This window comes from Malaclemys terrapin, chromosome 10 (genome assembly GCF_027887155.1).
Source record: "Malaclemys terrapin pileata isolate rMalTer1 chromosome 10, rMalTer1.hap1, whole genome shotgun sequence".
Lineage (NCBI taxonomy): Eukaryota > Metazoa > Chordata > Testudines > Emydidae > Malaclemys > Malaclemys terrapin.
Window position 1 is genome coordinate 44,986,690 of NC_071514.1, and position 18,662 is coordinate 45,005,351.

Genomic DNA, 18,662 nt, shown 5'->3' on the forward strand with positions numbered 1-18,662 from the left:
TAACGTTTTTAGAAGGTCTCTTTCTATAAGTCTATAATATATAACTAAACTATTGTTGTATGTAAAGTAAAAAGGGTTTTTAAAATGTTTAAGAAACTTCTTTTAAAATTAAATTAAAATGCAGAGCCCCCCAGACCAGTGGCCAGGACCCGGGCAGTGTGAGTGCCACTGAAAATCAGCTCATGTGCCGCCTTTGGCACGCATGCCATAGGTTGCCAATCCCTGGTCTAGATAATACCTAGTCCTGCCATGAGTGCAGGGGACTGGACTAGATGACCTCTTGAGGTCCCTTCCAGTCCTATGATTCCTGTTAGAAGTTTTTAAGATCTATCTGTTACCCAGTTTTTAATCCATTTAGTGTGTGCCGCGTTGATTTTGTGTATTGCTAATTTTAATCAGAATGTTGTTCAGTATTAAGTAAAATACCTTACAGAAGTCTATATATGTTATGTCTGCACAATTACCTTTGTCATCCAAATTCATAATCTGATCCAAAAAATTGTATCAAGTTTGACAAGATCCATTTTACATAAAAGTAGGCATGAATTATGCTACCATCTTTTAATTCTTTAGTGATTCCATTCCATATCAGCCTTTCCATGATTTGCCTGGTTTCAATATGTGGTTCAATGTCCAGATATTACCAGACTAAAGTTATCCAGGCCATCCCATTTACCCTTTTAAAATACTGGCACGTTAGCTTTTTTTCCTAGTCCTCTGATGCTTCCCCAATGATGTTCCAATATCTGTTAAATACCAATGTCGATGGGTAAGAGAACTCCTTGGCCAATTCTTTCAAAACTCTTAATTGCAAGTTATCTGGTCCTGCAGATTTAAAAATGTTTACCTTCAGTACTTGCTGTTTAACATTTTGCCTATTACTGTATTTCATTATCACTGTAAGATGTGAATATTTTATCCAGTTTCTTTCCAAATACAGAACAAAAATACTTACTCAACACATCTATCCTTTCTGCATTGACAATTTTACCATTTCTATCTAGCAATGTACCTACACAATTGTTAGAATTTATTTTATCTCTCATATATTTAACAAATTCCTTCTTACTGTCTTTAATCTAGTGTATTTTCTGTCTTTTTCATTGAGCCCTTATCAATTGTCTGTATTGCGTAACTGTTAATTTATAGAGATTGCTGTCAACTTCCCCCTGTTTCCATTATATCTCTATAATCATTTTTATTGCTTTTTCAACTTCCCATCTTAATCAGGATGATGTCTTAACCTTATGAGCCTTCTTTCATGACTGCAGAATTGTAGGGATTTGGGTGTCAAAATTTCAGGGTAACTGCATCTGTATTCCCCCTCTGTGGTTCCTTGAGGGCACATACAACCCTTGATGGAGGGTTCCGTCTCCCAGTGTCACGTGTCTCTCCCTCCTGACTCTAGGGGGTTTAAGGCAGCACAGTTCCCTGCTGTTCCCTATCCCCAGCAAGCCAGTCTGCCTAAAGGCCAGTGCCTGTGCTTTGCCTTCTCTCCAAGAGCTATGCACCAGTTACAAGTTACCACACAGCTCTTTCTAAGCAGCACCTTTATTCTTAAGGTTAAATTACAGAGAAAACATAAAAGCAATAAAATTTCCTAGATGCGTATTAGAAACTTACCAAAGGTCACCCCATCAGTCATAGAGGCCTTAGTGGGCCAAAATCTTTCCAACCCTTCTGCAAGGATTGGGGACCGCCTTTGGACAAAAAGTCCTGTCTGTTTGCTGGATCAGAAAGAAGGCCTGAGTTAATTTAAATACTGTCTTGTTATGCCAAAAGCCCTTTGTCTGTTGATCTCTGGAAAATCGAGTTTGAACCTTCATATGCAGTCCTCCCCTGGGTGGGGAAACCTCTCTAGATGTGTTTTCCACCTAGGGGATTCAACTTAATCACCTCCTACTGTTTTTGGTTTCTAGAGGAGCTGTAATAATTCTCCCCCTTGGAGCTGCATACAGTCCCTGGCCCACAGTGAAACTTAATACAGTATGCTCCCCAAAGATATCGCATAGGATTGCAATATCTGTCATACTGGGCATCTATTTTTCACATTTCTAACTGTGTATATATATATATATGTAGGTGTAAAAAGTGAGTGTGTGTGTTGCCACACATTTACCATCAACCTCTTCTATTATTCTAACTTTGGCATAATAGCAATTTTGTATTGTCATTATTTTAATGATAAGTCAGTGGAGAAAGAACCAGGATATATGTATAGAAACAGAATTGTAGGGCTGGAAGGCACTTTGAGTCCGGCCCCCTGCACTGTGGCATGACCAAGTAAACCTAGACAATCCCTGACAGGTGTTTGTCCAACCTGTTCTTAAACCTCCAATGACAGGATTCCACAAGCTCCCTTGCAGTTTAACTATCCTTAGAGTTAAAATAATTTTCCTAATATCTAACCTAAATCTCCTTTACTGCAGATTAAGCCCATTACTTCTTATCCTACCTTCGGGGGACAAGAAGAACAATTGATCACTGTCCTCTTTATAAGAGCCCTTAACATATGTGAAGTCTTTTATCCCTCCATAGTTGTCTTTTCTCTGGACTAAACATACCCCGTTTTTTTAATCTTTCCTTACAGGCCAGGGTTCTAAACCTTTTATCACTTCTTTTTTTCTCTCCTGTGTACTCTCTCCAATTTGTCCACATCTTTTTTAAAGTGTGGCACCCAAAACTGTACACAGAAATCCAGCCGAGGCCTCATCAGACCCAAATAGAGTGGAACAGTTACCTCCCATTTCTTATATATGACACCATTGTAAATACTCCCCAGAATATTAGCCTTTTTTGCAGCTGCATCACTTTTTTGACTCCTATTCAGTCATATCCACTGTAACCCGCAGAGCCTTTCCAGCAGTACTACCACCTAGCCAGCTGTTCCCCATTTTGTAGCTGCGCATTTGATTTTTTTTCTTGCACTTGTCTCTGTTGTATCTTCTCTGCTAGAAAGGTTCTGCTGACTCAGTAGGGGCGCTGACACTAGATTTGAACTTGTGATTCTGTGTGTCTTGCTGCTGCAGCAGATTACCTAAATTAGTTCTGAGTTATAATAATAGTGAACATATGGTAAAATAAAAAGAGAGCTGCACTCTAATTATTAGGTCACTTGTATCAGGGCCGGATTAACCTTTTGTGGGCCCCAGTGCCAAACATATTTGTGGGCCCCCATGTAGTCATTGTGCTCTCCAACTGTGGGCCTGGTCTGGCAGTGCCATTGGTGCCATAGTATATCCGGTACTGAATCTCAGAGACATTTTTCATTTTGATCACACACCTCTGCATGACTATATGCATTGCCATACACAGCTCCCTCAGCCCCCTGCTTTTCTCATTTAGCTGTACACCCATGTGGGTTTACCAGTGTCCACAGTGATCAGTGATCAGGGGAAACTCCCCACAGATTTATCTCCCTCCTCATTCAGACCTTCTATAGCCATGTCTCCAGTACCACCCTATGTCACCAGTCACTGTATATGGTTCTGGTCTCAGCTCAAAGTTCCAAAGCCAGTAGATACCTGATCAATTCTGACAAATGCCTCCCTCAGCACCCATCCTACTATTTGAGCAAGACACTTGCAAACACCATTTCCCCAAAGTGAGGACTTAGGCCCTAGGAACCCCAAGTCACCAGCTTTTCTCCCTCTGCTCCCATCTGCATGCTAGTCTACTACCTGGTCAGCACTACCTCTCCCCATGCCTGTTTCCCTTCTACCTTGGACGCTATTCTCCCCTGCAAGTCCTCTTTCCCTGCTTCCCTTGACATTCCTTTCCTACGGGTGACCTCTGTTCCTTGAGGTTAACTCCAGTTTCTTTATCTGCTCCTAGCTTAATGGCCCCCAGTAGTCACAGAGCCATCTGCAGCTTCTCTGGCTACAGCCATGGGGCCAATTGCCAGAGGTCCAGCCTTAGATAGCTGTAGCTACATGGTGTCAATTCCCAGGCTGAACATGCTTGAACCTTGCAACGGCAACACTATGGACTCTAAATCCTCAGCACTAGCCCTAGGCAGCTGCAGTCTCTGCAGTTAGGCACTTCCCTCCTCTAGGCCATGGCTTTAAGTACCTGAGATGTCCATCACCTGCAGCAGAGGCCACCAATTCCCACGCGCCTCTCAGCTAGCACATAGTGGAGCAGAAAGTGCATCCTGAATGATTTTGGAGGCTGGAGTCCCAGGGGGTTCCCATCCCTGAGCAGCAGCTCTCCAAGAAGCTCACATGGCCCCCTTCCACTGTGGGACTAAGACCCTATGAAGACAGTGGAGTTACCCAGTGTATAACCAGTTCTGTCCAAAGCCTGTTGAAGTGAGTGTAATTCAGCATAGTGCATTCTATGCTGCACTGGTTTACTATTGTAACGGGGAGGTCTCACATTAAGCAACACCTCCTACAGCACCTAACTTTCTGAGAGGCTTCCTATCCAATTACTAAATGTAAGCCCGCTCCGCTTACAAGGGCTGAAAATATCAGGTAGTATGGTTACAAAAGCAAGGCACTTCTGAATTCAGTAGGAATTTTCGATGTGCACAGAACACAGACAGGACTGGCTCCCGCATGGTTACAAAACTGCAGTAAAGTGGAACAATTTTCAGCTTGTGTGATTGGAGGATATCTGGATCCATATTATAAGACTGTCCTACATAAATGAGGAAAAGTTGAGGTGTCTTTGTTATTCTTTTGTTCCACTAGGTAACAGTAGTTCAGATTCTTGAAGTGGATATGTTATTTGCCTTCAGTTTAGTAATGAATCAGCTGGCAAATAGATGTACCTCCATTGTCATCCACTAATCACACTGCTCTGTCCAGAACTTTAAGTAATTTTTAAGTGTGTTGTCTCTGAAAGACAGACCAGAAGCAGCTAGACTTGTTCTCTTAACGTCCACTAAAAAGATTTTTCTGACTGCAGTGTCACTTTCCGGGTGCGGGGAGGAGCACCAAAAAAATTGCCTTGCAAGCTTGTATGGATAAGCAAAGACTGACTACGTCTAAGATACATTCCCATTGTTTATATGTTTCTGTCTCCTAACCAGGCTTGTAATTCTGGGGCCAGAAAAAGGAACTTAGCATGTTGTATATGCTATTGTTCAGTGATGCCCAAGTAGATATAACCCCAAATGTAAGCATCTAGGAAGTCTATTGGCTATCATGGTTACAAATCATCCTCTCTTTTTATTGATATTTTAAAAATGTAATAAAAAGGAAACAGCCCAACTTACTGAGAAAAGCAGTATCCGCCTGTTAGGTGGTAGCCCTTCTCAACTGTTTCTGTGTTTGGAGGTATTCAGAGTTTGCTGGACTTGTTGGGAACATCTCCGGTGGAGTGTATTTGCTATTTATGTCCATATGAAAACAAAACTTGTACAATATAGGTCCAAGATGATACAGGTTTTGGAAATGAATAGCTAGGAGATGAAGAAAGTTTATCACATAAATGGTATTTATTAATGTAACTTTTTTCCCCAGCATTAGGGTCTGCAGGAAAAGGAAGTCGGCCATTGGATATAGGACCTGACTACAAACCACCCATGAGTGGTAAGTCCTTTATAAAGCATTTCAGCAGAGACCTATTAGGCTGAAATTCAGTATGTCTTGGTATAATGGTGTGTGATGTGATATGTCTCCTAAAATATGAAGCTATTATTCCCCTTTTATAAACCATTTGATATTAGCAGTTCACAAATAAGACTGGGAAAATAATTTAGCATGTTACTATAATACAGTCCTTGTTCACCGTGAAAGAACAAATGGGATCAAAAATGTTTATAAGCACCAGATTTCAATTATGTCACCAAACCTTTTCCCAGCCTAGTTTAAAACGACTGCCACTATGTACCAGTGACATAATAGGGTCAAGAAGAAAAAAATCTTGCTCTTAAACCTTCCCCTCATTTGCATTTAGTATCATGAAAGCCTTGCACTGAGGTACCACTGGTTACAGCTGCATAAAATGTATCTTATTTTAAAGAAAAATGATCATTGTAGTAATGCCAATAATGTATTAACTGTGGTTACTGTGTCCAAAGGAATGCCTGATACCCTTTAGTTCCAGCAGGGTCTTTTTCATTGCATACTTGTCAGCTTTCCTGGATATGTTTTCAGGCCCGTCTTCCCTTTCACCGTCCACCAGACATCTTTCTAGAGACAGCAAAGTACAATTCCCCAACATCCTAGAGGCTTGGACTGTAAAAGAAGAGAGCTGCTATTAGCACAGTGCTGTTCTCTGGAAGCAGCATGCTGGGATGGATTTTGTTTTAAATTATGGAAGATATTTGAAATTAAAGGTTTATATTTTACTTTGAAACTTATACTTCTGAGCCACCCCTGGGAAACTACTATTTCTTTGAACAAAAATGTAATTTGTGTGCCTGATTGTTATTTTTGTTTTGTTTTAATTTGAGATGCCACAAAATTCAGATCCAGAAGTAAACTTTTGCCCAAGTTCAAGGATCCAGGTCAGACCCATTACAGAAACAGTGGTACCCTGGGCCACAAACTCCAGATTCCAATATTTCCAAAGTTCCAGGGCAGGGCAGGGATAATGAGTTCATTCATATGACAGAAGACTGTCTGGACATTGGAGACACATGGTGCAGGAAGGGGTAACTGAATAGGGAGTTAGGTAATAATAATAATAATAATAATAATAATAATCTGTAGCTCTTTATAGCACTTGTCACCAGTGCATCTCAAAGCTCTTTACAAAGGAAGGTCAGTGTCATTATCCCCATTTCACAGATGAGGAAACTGAGGCGCGGATAGGTAATGGGAAGGCCCCTGCAGGTGGCACTCTTACAGCCCCAGACTATTGGGGTATTGCAGTGTGTGTTCCAGTGGGCTTCTGTCCTCTTGCCCTAATCTCTGCTGGGACCCGCCCAGGCATCCTCAACAACAGTAGTAGAGTGGGAGAACTTGTGGGGCCTCAGAAGGAGATACAGTCAGGTGATAGAATTCTTACATTAGTTGGTCCAGTGACATGCAATGAGCATGTTCGTTGTTCCCTTGGAGACTCCTTAGAGATTGCTAAGGGGAGCAGTTGATCAGATGTCATTATATATAAGCATACCCTGTGCCTATCTATTGGCATATTATCCTGTCTCAACATTTTCAGTACAAATAGGACTTAACCGATTGATTTTTATATAACAATTCTTTTCTCTTAATCAGAAGTGCTCATGCAAATACATTTTAATGTGAAGACTCATTGCTGCTTTGCAGGTTAACTATGCCAGCCTCTCACGTATTGAACCTCTTTATTGTGATATAGTTGGGTGTCTCACCACACCTGAATGGTTTTAGCAGCAACTGTAGGTATCATTACGTAATTTTTAATGGGCTATCATGTGGAAATAGATCAGCAAAATGTTATATAGGAGAAAAGAATAATTGTACAGAGCCATAATCAGGTAATTATACATGGTCATAATCAGGTGATGATGTGCAAATGTTTAAATAACAAAAGATAAGAGCGAGAGTACTTAATATGAAATGCACCAGCTGAGCCAAGATTAGTTTCTATCTGACACTGTGTACTTCCTTCAGGCTCCCCATTACTGTTGATTCCTTTTTGCATCCTGCAGTGTGGAGCTTTTTCTCAAGTAAATGCTTTGTATAACAAGTGCTTTCCTCTCCCCCCCCCCCCACCCCTCTTACAGGCAGTAACAGTCCTCATGGAAGCCCCACATCCCCCCTGGATAGCAATATGCTTCTAGTCATAATAGTATCTGTTGGAGTGATCACCATTGTGATAGTGGTGATTGTTGCGGTCTTCTGCACTCGTCGCACCACCTCTCACCAGAAAAAGTAAGATGTGCTTTACTCTGTTCTAGTTTTCTCCCTTTATTCAGTTACTTAATAGCTGTATCTATGACTGCAAGAGTAGTGACATCCCCATTATGACCTCACAATTGCAGTTGGTACTGGCAAAGGCTTAGAAAACATTCCATCTGAAATTGTTGGTACAACCCTCAGCCATTCATGCACTTTCTTTGCCCTTATCTATCAATATCAATTGTGTCTTATGTGGGTTGAATTTAAGTCAGTTAATTATTATATAGATGTACGCCACTAACACTAGCAGTTTAAGGGTGGCTGTTTCCTTGGCTTCACTGATGAAAGAGTTAAATATCTTACTCCAACAAAAGGTGATGCCATTTTAGATTTAGTACTGTAAGTAACAAGGCCCTTAGAGAAGAACTCATTGTAGAGGTTCAAGTGATCATGAATTAATTCACTTTAAACTAAATGGAAGGATAAACAAAAATAGGTCTTCAGCCAGGGTCCTTGATTTCAAATGGGCAGACTTAAAAAATTAAGGGAATTAGTTAGGGAAGTGGACTGGACTGAAGAAGGATCTGAATGTGGAGGAAGCCTGGAATTACTTTTAAGTCAAAGTTGCAGCAACTCTCTGAAGCCTGCATCCCAAGCAAAGGAGAAGAATTGTAGGGAAGGGTCACAGACCAAATGGATGAACAAGCATCTCAAACAGGTTATTAAGAGAAAGCAGAAAGCCCACAAGGAATGGAAGAAATGGTGGATCAGCAAGGAAAGCTACATCTTGGAGGTCAGAAAGCATAGGGAAAATGTGAGAACTGCCAAAAGCCAAGCAGAATTGGACCTTGCAAAGGAAATTAAATCAATAATGAACGGTTATTTAGCCATTTAAATATAAAGAAAACAAGGAAAGAATAAATGGAACCACTAAGCACTGAGGATGGAGTGGAGATTAAAGATAATCTAGGTATGGCCCAACACCTAAATGAATACTTTGACTTGGTTTTTAATAAGGGTAATGAGGATTTGAAGGTCACTGACAGGGTGGCGAATGGGAACAAGGATGGAAGCTAAACTCAAACAGCTTAATGAGACCAAATCGGGAGGGCTGAATAACCTCCATCCACATTAAAGGAACTGGCACATGAAATTACAAGCCCAATGGCAAGGATTTTAATGAATCAATAAACTTGGGAGTCATACCCTATGACTGGAGAATTGCAAATATACTGTAGCTATATTTAAGAAAGTGGGGGTGGGGAGTGATCCAGAAAATTTACAGGCTTGTTAATTTGACCTAAATTGTATGCAAGATCTTCAAACAAATTTTGAAAGAGAGAGTAATTCTTCTTGGTGTATGTACAACATGCCTCAGGTGGCCCCTGACCAGGATTCATCACCAAATTTGGTCCACTGGTTGGATCATTAGCTTCCCCGGCTTGGGCCAGGCACTGACTGGGAGTGCAACGTGAACATTGATCCATGTCCCCCAGAGAGTGGTTAAGGCCATAGAGATAAACAATAATTGGGATAAAATACAACATGGTTTTACAAAAGATAGATTGTGCCAGACCAACCCAAGTTCTTTCTTTAAGAAGATAACCAACTTTCTACATAAAGGAAGTGAAGTAGATCTAATTTACTTGAATGTCAGTAAAGCATTTGATACAGTTTCACGTGGGAAATTATTATTTAAATTGAGAGGATGGGGATTAAGATGAGATTGAAAGGTGGGAATGGGGCTAAAGGGGGACTACAATGGGTCATGCTGAAAGGCGAACTGTCCGGCTGGAGGGAGGTTGCTAGTGAAATTCACTTAGGGAATAACATCAAGATTTTTTGCCATAAACTGGGGACATATCAGTTGGAATTGACAGAGGAGGAGAAAAACTTAGGTGTATTGGTCTATCACAGTATGACTATGAGCCACTAATGTGGTATGGCCGTGAAAATGGCTGATTCAGTCCTAGGATGCATCAGGCAAGGTATTTCCAGTAGAAATAGGGAAGTGTTATTACCATTATACAAGGCACTGGTGAGACCTCATCTGAAGTATTGTGTGTAATTCTGGTGTCCAATGTTTAAGAAAGATGAATTCAGACTGTAATAGATGCAGAGAAGGGCTACTAGGATGATGAGAGGAATTGAAAACCTATGTTACGAGAGGAGACTTACAGAACTTGATTTGTTTAGCCTAAGAAAACAAAGGATATGGGGAGATGTGATTGCTGTCTATAAATATGTCAGAGGGATAAACATCAGGCAGGAAGAGGTATTAAACTGGCCATCAATAAGTTTAGGTTTGAAATTAGATAGATGAAGGTTTCTAACCATCAGAGGAGTGAAGTTTTGGAACAGCTTCCCAAGGGAAGTAGGGAGGGGCAAAGACTGAGCTTGATAAATTTATGGAGGATATGGGATGATGAGACTGCCAATGATGGCATAGGACCCATCCACAACTGCTATTAGCAAATTTTCCCAATGGTTGGAGATGGGACACTAGAGAGGGAGGGCTCTGAGTTACTTTAGAGAATTCTTTCCCTGGTGTCTGGCTCGTGGGTCTTACTCACATGCTCAGGGTCTATTTGATCACCATGTTTGGAGTCAGGAAGGAATTTTCTCCCAGGTCAGATTGGCAGGCACCCTGGGGGGGTGTATTTGCCTTCCTCTGCAGGGTGGGGCACAGGTCACTTGCTGCTTTGAACTAGAGAAGCGGTTCTCAAACTGTGGGTCAGGACCCCAAAGTGGGTCCCGACCTAGTTTTGATGGGGTCACCAGAGCTAGTGTTAGACTTGCTGGGGCCTGAAACTGAAACCAAAGCATGAGGCTGGGGCTGAGGCCAGGCGGGCCAAAGCCCAAAGGCTTCAGCCCCAGGCAGGGGGCCTGTAGCCTGAACCCCGCCACCAGGGCTGAAGCTGTAGCCTGAGCCCCATTGCCCACGGCTGAAGCTGAAGCCTGAGCCCTGCCACCCAGGGACGAAGCCCTTGCTTTGGCCCTGGGCAGTGAGTGGGGCTCAGACTACAGGCCCCCTGCCCAGGGCTGAAGCCCTTGGGCTTTGGCTTTGGTCTGCCTGCCCACCCGGGGCGGCAGGGCTTGGGCGGACTCAGGCTTCAGTCCCCCTCCTGGGGCCGTGTAGTAATTTTTGTTGTCAGAAGGGGGATGTGTTGCAATGAAGTTTGAGAATCCTTGAACTAGAGTAAATGGTGGATTCAGTCTTTAAATCAAGGTTTGAGGACTTCAGTAAGTCAGCCAGAAGTTATAGGCCCACTAAAGGAATGGGTGGGTGGGTGAGGTTCTGTGGCCTACAGTGTGCAGGAGGTCAGACTAGATGATCATGATGTTTCCTTCTGGCCTTAGTCTCTGAGTCTAATAATGACATGATGCCCCCCACCTATTCACCATCCATGAGGGGAAAGGCAGTAACACATACAGGTAGATGAACACAGCTTTCCCAGCACAGATAAAAACTTCATTAAGTGAAACTTTCCAAAACTCAACCAGAGAAGAGAGCACCCTACATTTTGACTAGTGATTTTGGGTGCCTCCATTTTTTAGTTGCTTTAGAGTTGTAAAAGAGTGCGGAGAGCCCTCCCTATGAAAAATCCAGCCCCTTTAAGGTGTCTCAATTTGGAAAATAAAAATCATTGATCACTTCAAAATTTAGGCCAGTGTGTTTATAACTGAGGTACCAGGCAAGTCAGTCTGAATCTGATTGGCCTTATTGGTAAAGTAAATAGAAAATTCTTCAGTGTGAAAGTTGACAGCTAAGGCAAGAAAGACTCACCTAACTGCCTCCAACTCTGAGCAGTTCTGCGAGGTGAGACTTTGTTCATTTGCTCTGTCACAGCAGTTTCTTTTTTTCTTGACTGTACAATATAGGCACCAAACTCTTTCTGGCTCGGATTGAATTTTCAACCAGTTCCCACAGCTTTCTCCTCCGGTCACTGGCCATGTTTAAACCATGGTAATTTATAAGGATGACACAAAGATGGAAGATATCTAGGTGCTAGTGTTTCAGTGTTTATGACTAAGAGGTTGTTGCAGCTTTCCACTAAGCCATCAGAACAGAGTACTTCAATGGATAAGCAGCAGTGTCTGCTAGGGAAGCTTGCTTTTTCATTAGTGCTGCCTTCCCTTCTTCCTAACACTTAGCCCTGCTCTACATTGAAAAGTTATATTGGCATAAATATGTCCGTTGGGGTGTGAAAAAACGACCACACTGACTGATGTAGCTTTGCCAATGTTAACGCCCAGTGTAGATGCGGCTGGGCATCTTCCATCGATGCCTTCTGTCAGTGTAGTCTGTGTCTACACTATGGTGCTATGCCGGTATGAGCTCCATAGTGTAAACATACCCTTAGTGAACTTCAAGTCTCCACTTAAAATCTTTTTGGATTTGAGTGACATTTAGTGTAATGCATCCCTGATTCTTTGTATGAAAGATTTATATGCAAAAGTTGCTTGGTTCTATTATTAGTCTTGTCCTTTCTGCAGAAAAGGACCTGGGGATTACAGTGGACAAGAAGCTGGATATGAGTCAACAGTGTGCCCTTGTTGCCAAGAAGGCTAACGGCATATTGGGCTGCATTAGTAGGCGCATTGCCAGCAGATCGAGGGAAGTGATTATTTCCCTCTATTCGGCAATGGTGAGGCCACATCTGGAGTATTGCATCCAGTTTTGGGCCCACTACTACAGAAAGGATGTGGACAAATTGGAGAGATCCCAGCGGGAGGGCAACAAAAATGATTAGGGGTCTGGGGCACATGACTTACGAGGAGAGGCTGAGGGAACTGGGGTTATTTAGTCTGCAGAAGAGGAGTGAGGGAGGATTTGATAGCAGCCTTCAACGACCTTGCAAAGGGAATTAAAACCAATAGTAAAAGGTTCTATAGCCAAATAAGAAGAAGACAAAGAAAGAAGAAGTGGGACCGCTAAACACTGAGGGTGGAGTGGAAGTTAAGGATAATCTAGGCATGGCCCAATATCTAAACAAATACTTTGCCTCAGTCTTTAATGAGGCTAATGAGGAGCTCAGGGATAATGGTAGGACGACAAATTGGAATGAGGATATGGAGGTAGATATTACCACATCTGAGGTAGAAGCCAAACTCGAACAGCTTAATGGGACTAAATCGGGGGGCCCAGATAATCTTCATCCAAGAATATTAAAGGAACTGGCACCTGAAATTGCAAGCCCATTAGCAAGACTTCAATGAATCTGTAAACTCAGAGGTTGTACCGTATGACTGGAGAATTGCTAACTTAGTTTCTATCTTTAAGAAAGGGGAAAAAGGTGATCCAGGCAACTACAGGCCTGTTAGTTTGACATCTGTAGTATACAAGGTCTTGGAAAAAATTTTGAAGAAGAAAATAGTTAAGGACATTGAGGTCAACGGTAATTGGCACAAATTACAACATTGTTTTACAAAAGGTAGTTCATGCCAAACCAACCTGATATCCTTCTCTGAGAAGGTAACAGATTTTTTAGACAAAGGAAAGGCAGTGAATCTAATTTACCTCAATTTCAGTAAGGCATTTGATATGGTTCCACATGGGGAATTATTAGCTAAATTGGAAAAGATGGGGATCAATATGAAAATTGAAAGGTGGATAAGGAACTGGTTAAAGGGGAGACTACAACGGGTCGTACTGAAAGGTGAACTGTCAGGCTGGAAGGAGGTTACTAGTGGAGTTCCTCAGGGATCGGTTTTGGGACCAATCTTATTTAATCTTTTTATTACTGACCTTGGCACAAAAAGTGGGAATGTGCTAATAAAGTTTGCGGATGACACAAAGCTGGGAGGTATTGCTAATACAGAGGAGGACCGGGATATCATACAGGAAGATCTGGATGACCTTATAAACTGGAGTAATAGTAATAGGATGAAATTTAATAGTGAAAAGTGCAAAGTCATGCATTTAGGGATTAATAACAAGAATTATTATTATAAGCTGGGGACGCATCAGTTGGAAGTAACAGAGGAGGGAGAAGGACCTCAGAGTATTGGTTGATCACAGGATGACTATGAGCCGCCAATGTGATATGGCCGTGAAAAAAGCTAATGGGGTCTTGGGATGCATCAGCGAGCTATATCCAGGAGAGATAAGGAGGTGTTACCCTGTTTCCCCGAAAATAAGACATCCTCCGAAAATAAGGCCTACTTACAGTTTTGCCTCTCGTTGTAATATAAGGCATCCCCCCGATAATAAGACCTCCCCGATAATAAGGCATCCACCGATAATAAGGCATTTTTCATTTCTGAAAAATAAGACATCCCCTGAAAATAAGACCTAGCGCATCTTTGAGAGCAAAAATTAATATAAGACACTGTCTTATTTTCGGGGAAACAGGGTAGTACTGTTATACAAGGCACTGGTGAGAACTCATCTGGAATACTGTGTGCAGTTCTGGTCTCCCATGTTTAAGAAGGATGAATTCAAACTGGAACAGGTACAGAGAAGGGCTACTAGGATGATCCGAGGAATGGAAAACCTGTCTTATGAAAGGAGACTCAAAGAACTTGGCTTGTTTAGCCTAACCAAAAGAAGGCTGAGGGGAGATATGATTGCTCTCTACAAATATATCAGAGGAATAAATACCAGGGAGAGAGAGGAATTATTTAAGCTCAGTACCAATGTGGACACAAGAACAAATGGATATAAACTGGCCATCAGGAAGTTTAGACTTGAAATTAGATGAAGGTTTCTAATCATCAGAGGAGTGAAGTTCTGGAACAGCCTTCCAAGGGGAGCAGTGGGGGCAAAAGACTAAGCTTGATAAGTTTATGGAGGGGATGGTATGATGGGATAGCCTAATTTTGGCAGTTAATTGGTCTTTGACTATTAGCGGTAAATATGTCCAGTGGCCTGTTATGGGATGTTAGATGGAGTGGGATCTGAGTTACTACAGAGAATTTTTTCCTGGGCATCTGGCTGGTGAGTCTTGCCCACATGCTCAGGGTTTAGCTGATCGCCATATTTGGGGTCATGAAGGAATTTTTCTCCAGGGCAGATTGGCAGAGGCCCTGGGGAGTTTTCGCCTTCCTCTGCAGCATGGGGCCCAGGTCACTTGCTGGAAGATTCTCTGCATCTTGAAGTCTTTAAACCATGATTTGAGGACTTCAATGTTTCAGACACAGGTTTGATACAGGAGGGGGTGGATGAGATTCTGTGGCCTGCGTTGTGCAGGAGGTCAGACTAGATGATCGTAATGGTCCCTTCTGACCTTAAAGTCTATGATTCTATGATACCTGAAGCGGGGGGTTCCAAAGAGGATGGAGCTAGACTGTTCTCAGTGGTGGCAGATGACAGAACAAGAAGCAATGGTCTCAAGTTGCAATGGGGGAGGTCTAGGTTGGATATTAGGAAAAACTATTTCACTAAGAGAGTGGTAAAGCACTGAAATGGGTTACCTAGGGAGGTGGTGGAATCACCATCCTTGAAGGTTTTTAAGGCCTGGGTTGACAAAGGCCTGGCTGGGATGATTTAGTTGGAGTTCATCCTGCTTTGAGCAGGGGGGTTGGACTAGATGACCTCCTGAGGTCTCTTCCAACCCTTATCTTCTATGATTCTAGGATTGTCGTACCAAAAGAACTTAGGTGTGAAATATCCTGATAAATACAATTCAGGAAGTTTCTGTGTGATCCGTGGCACTCTAATGCAGCGGACTGAAAATTCTGTATTTTTGGTGAATCCCAGGATGGATACTTTTATTGAATTAAAGGGACATTATCAATTTGATTTTTCTGGTAGAGCAATCCCTTAAATAGCATGTCCCCATTATTTTTCTAAAAATTATAAGGTTTATCTTCTTCCCAGTTTATTTTTATAAGGCCCTTTCAGCAAGAGAAGCGGCAGGCCCCGAGAACAACACCTCAAACTTGCTCAAGCCCTTTCTCCACTCACCCGCTTCCACTCTCCTGTGTGCCCATTCCTGCCCACTTACCTCTTCAGCAGTTTAGGACTGAGATAAGGCCTCCTAACTTTTACATTCATAGATTCATAGATTCTAGGACTGGAAGGGACCTCGAGAGGTCATCGAGTCCAGTCCCCTGCCCGCATGGCAGGACCAAATACTGTCTAGACCATCCCTGATAGACATTTATCTAACCTACTCTTAAATATCTCCAGAGATGGAGATTCCACAACCTCCCTAGGCAATTTATTCCAGTGTTTAACCACCCTGACAGTTAGGAACTTTTTCCTAATGTCCAACCTAGACCTCCCTTGCTGCAGTTTAAACCCATTGCTTCTTGTTCTATCCTTAGAGGCTAAGGTGAACAAGTTTTCTCCCTCCTCCTTATGACACCCTTTTAAATACCTGAAAACTGCTATCATATCCCCTCTCAGTCTTCTCTTTTCCAAACTAAACAAACCCAATTCTTTCAGCCTTCCTTCATAGGTCATGTTCTCAAGACCTTTAATCATTCTTGTTGCTCTTCTCTGGACCCTTTCCAGTTTCTCCACATCTTTTTTAAAACTGGACACAATACTCCAGCTGAGGCCTAACCAGAGCAGAGTAGAGCGGAAGAATGACTTCTCGTGTCTTGCTCACAACACACCTGTTAATACATCCCAGAATCATGTTTGCTTTTTTTGCAACAGCATCACACTGTTGACTCATATTTAGCTTGTGGTCTACTATAACCCCTAGATCCCTTTCTGCCGTACTCCTTCCTAGACAGTCTCTTCCCATTCTGTATGTGTGAAACTGATTTTTTCTTCCTAAGTGGAGCACTTTGCATTTGTCTTTGTTAAACTTCATCCTGTTTAACTCAGACCATTTCTCCAATTTGTCCAGATCATTTTGAATTATGACCCAGTTGCAATCCCTCCCAGTTTGGTATCATCCGCAAACTTAATAAGGGTACTTTCTATGCCAATATCTAAGTCGTTGATGAAGATATTGAACAGAGCCGGTCCCAAAACAGACCCCTGCGGTACCCCACTCGTTATGCCTTTCCAGCAGGATTGGGAACCATTAATAACAACTCTCTGAGTACGGTTATCCAGCCAGTTATAGTAGCCCTATCTAAATTGTATTTGCCTAGTTTATCGATAAGAATATCATGCGAGACCGTATCAAATGCCTTACTAAAGTCTAGGTATACCACATCCACAGCTTCACCCTTATCCACAAGGCTCGTTATCCTATCAAAGAAAGCTATCAGATTGGTTTGACATGATTTGTTCTTCACAAATCCATGCTGGTTGTTCCCTATCACCTTACCACCTTCCAAGTGTTTGCAGATGATTTCCTTAATTACTTGCTCCATTATCTTCCCTGGCACAGAAGTTAAACTAACTGGTCTGTAGTTTCCTGGGTTGTTTTTATTTCACTTTTTATAGATGGGTACTATATTTGCCCTTTTCCAGTCTTCTGGAATCTCTCCCATCTCCCGTGATTTTCCAAAGATAATAGCTAGAGGCTCAGATACTTCCTCTATTAGCTCCTTGAGTATTCTAGGATGCATTTCATCAGGTCCTGGTGACTTGCAGGCATCTAACTTTTCTAAGTGATTTTTAACTTGTTCTTTTTTTATTTTATCTGCTAAACCTACCCCCTTCCCATTAGCATTCACTATGTTAGGCATTCCTTCAGACTTCTCGGTGAAGACTGAAACAAAGAAGTCATTAAGCATCTCTGCCATTTCCAAGTTTCCTGTTACTGTTTCTCCCTCTTCACTAAGCAGTGGGCCTACCCTGTCTTTGGTCTTCCTCTTGCTTCTAATGTATTGATAAAAAGTCTTCTTGTTTCCCTTTATTCCTGTAGCTAGTTTGAGCTCATTTTGTGCCTTTGCCTTTCTAATCTTGCCCCTGCATTCCTGTGTTGTTTGCCTATATTCATCCTTTGTAATCTGTCCTAGTTTCCATTTTTTATATGACTCCTTTTTATTTTTTAAATCATGCAAGATCTCGTGGTTAAGCCAAGGTGGTCTTTTGCCACATTTTCTATCTTTCCTAACCAGCGGAATAGCTTGCTTTTGGGCCCTTAATAGTGTCCCTTTGAAAAACTGCCAACTCTCCTCAGTTGTTTTTCCCCTCAGTCTTGATTCCCATGGGACCTTACCTATCAGCTCTCTGAGCTTACCAAAATCTGCCTTCCTGAAATCCATTGTCTCTATTTTGCTGTTCTCCCTTCTACCCTTCCTTAGAATTGCAAACTCTATGATTTCATGATCACTTTCACACAGGCTGCCTTCTACTTTCAAATTCTCAACGGGTTCCTCCCTATTTGTTAAAATCAAGTCTAGAACAGCTTCCCCCCTAGTAGCTTTTTCAACCTTCTGAAATAAAAAGTTGTCTGCAATGCAGTCCAAGAATTTGTTGGATAGTCTGTGCCCCGCTGTGTTATTTTCCCAACATATATCCGGACAGTTGAAGTCTCCCATCACCACCAAATCTTGGGCTTTGGATGATTTTGTTAGTTGCTTAAAAAAAGCCTCATCCACCTCTTCCACCTGGTTAGGTGGCCTGTAGTAGACTCCTAGCATGACATCTCCCTTGTTTTTTACCCCTTTTAGCCTAACCCAGAGACTCTCAACACTTCCGTCTCCTATGTCCATCTCTACCTCAGTCCAAGTGTGTACATTTTTAATATATAAGGCAACACCTCCTCCCTTTTTCCCCTGTCTAGCCTTCCTGAGCAAGCTGTACCCATCCACACCAACATTCCAATCATGTGTATTATCCCACCAAGTTTCAGTGATGCCAACAATGTCATAGTTGTATTTATTTATTAGCACTTCCAGTTCTTCCTGCTTATTCCCCATACTTCTTGCATTTGTATATAGGCATCTAAGATACTGGTTTGATCTTTCCTCCCAGTTTTGTCCTGACCCTCCTTTCTCTCTGCCAATATAGCCCACACTCCCTCTCATTTCCGA

At 42.1% G+C, this 18,662-nt stretch overlaps 1 protein-coding gene across 11 annotated transcripts in view; it reads left to right on the plus strand.

The window, feature by feature from the left end:
• The window catches only part of NEO1 (neogenin 1), a 553,038-nt gene that overhangs the window by 486,136 nt on the left and 48,240 nt on the right, over positions 1 to 18,662 (plus strand). For all 11 annotated transcript variants that reach the window (XM_054041102.1, XM_054041112.1, XM_054041104.1 and 8 more), the window contains 2 exons: positions 5,469 to 5,537; positions 7,658 to 7,805. In XM_054041102.1, coding sequence (XP_053897077.1) covers positions 5,469 to 5,537; positions 7,658 to 7,805 — 217 coding nt within the window. The remainder of the gene's footprint in view (positions 1 to 5,468; positions 5,538 to 7,657; positions 7,806 to 18,662) is intronic.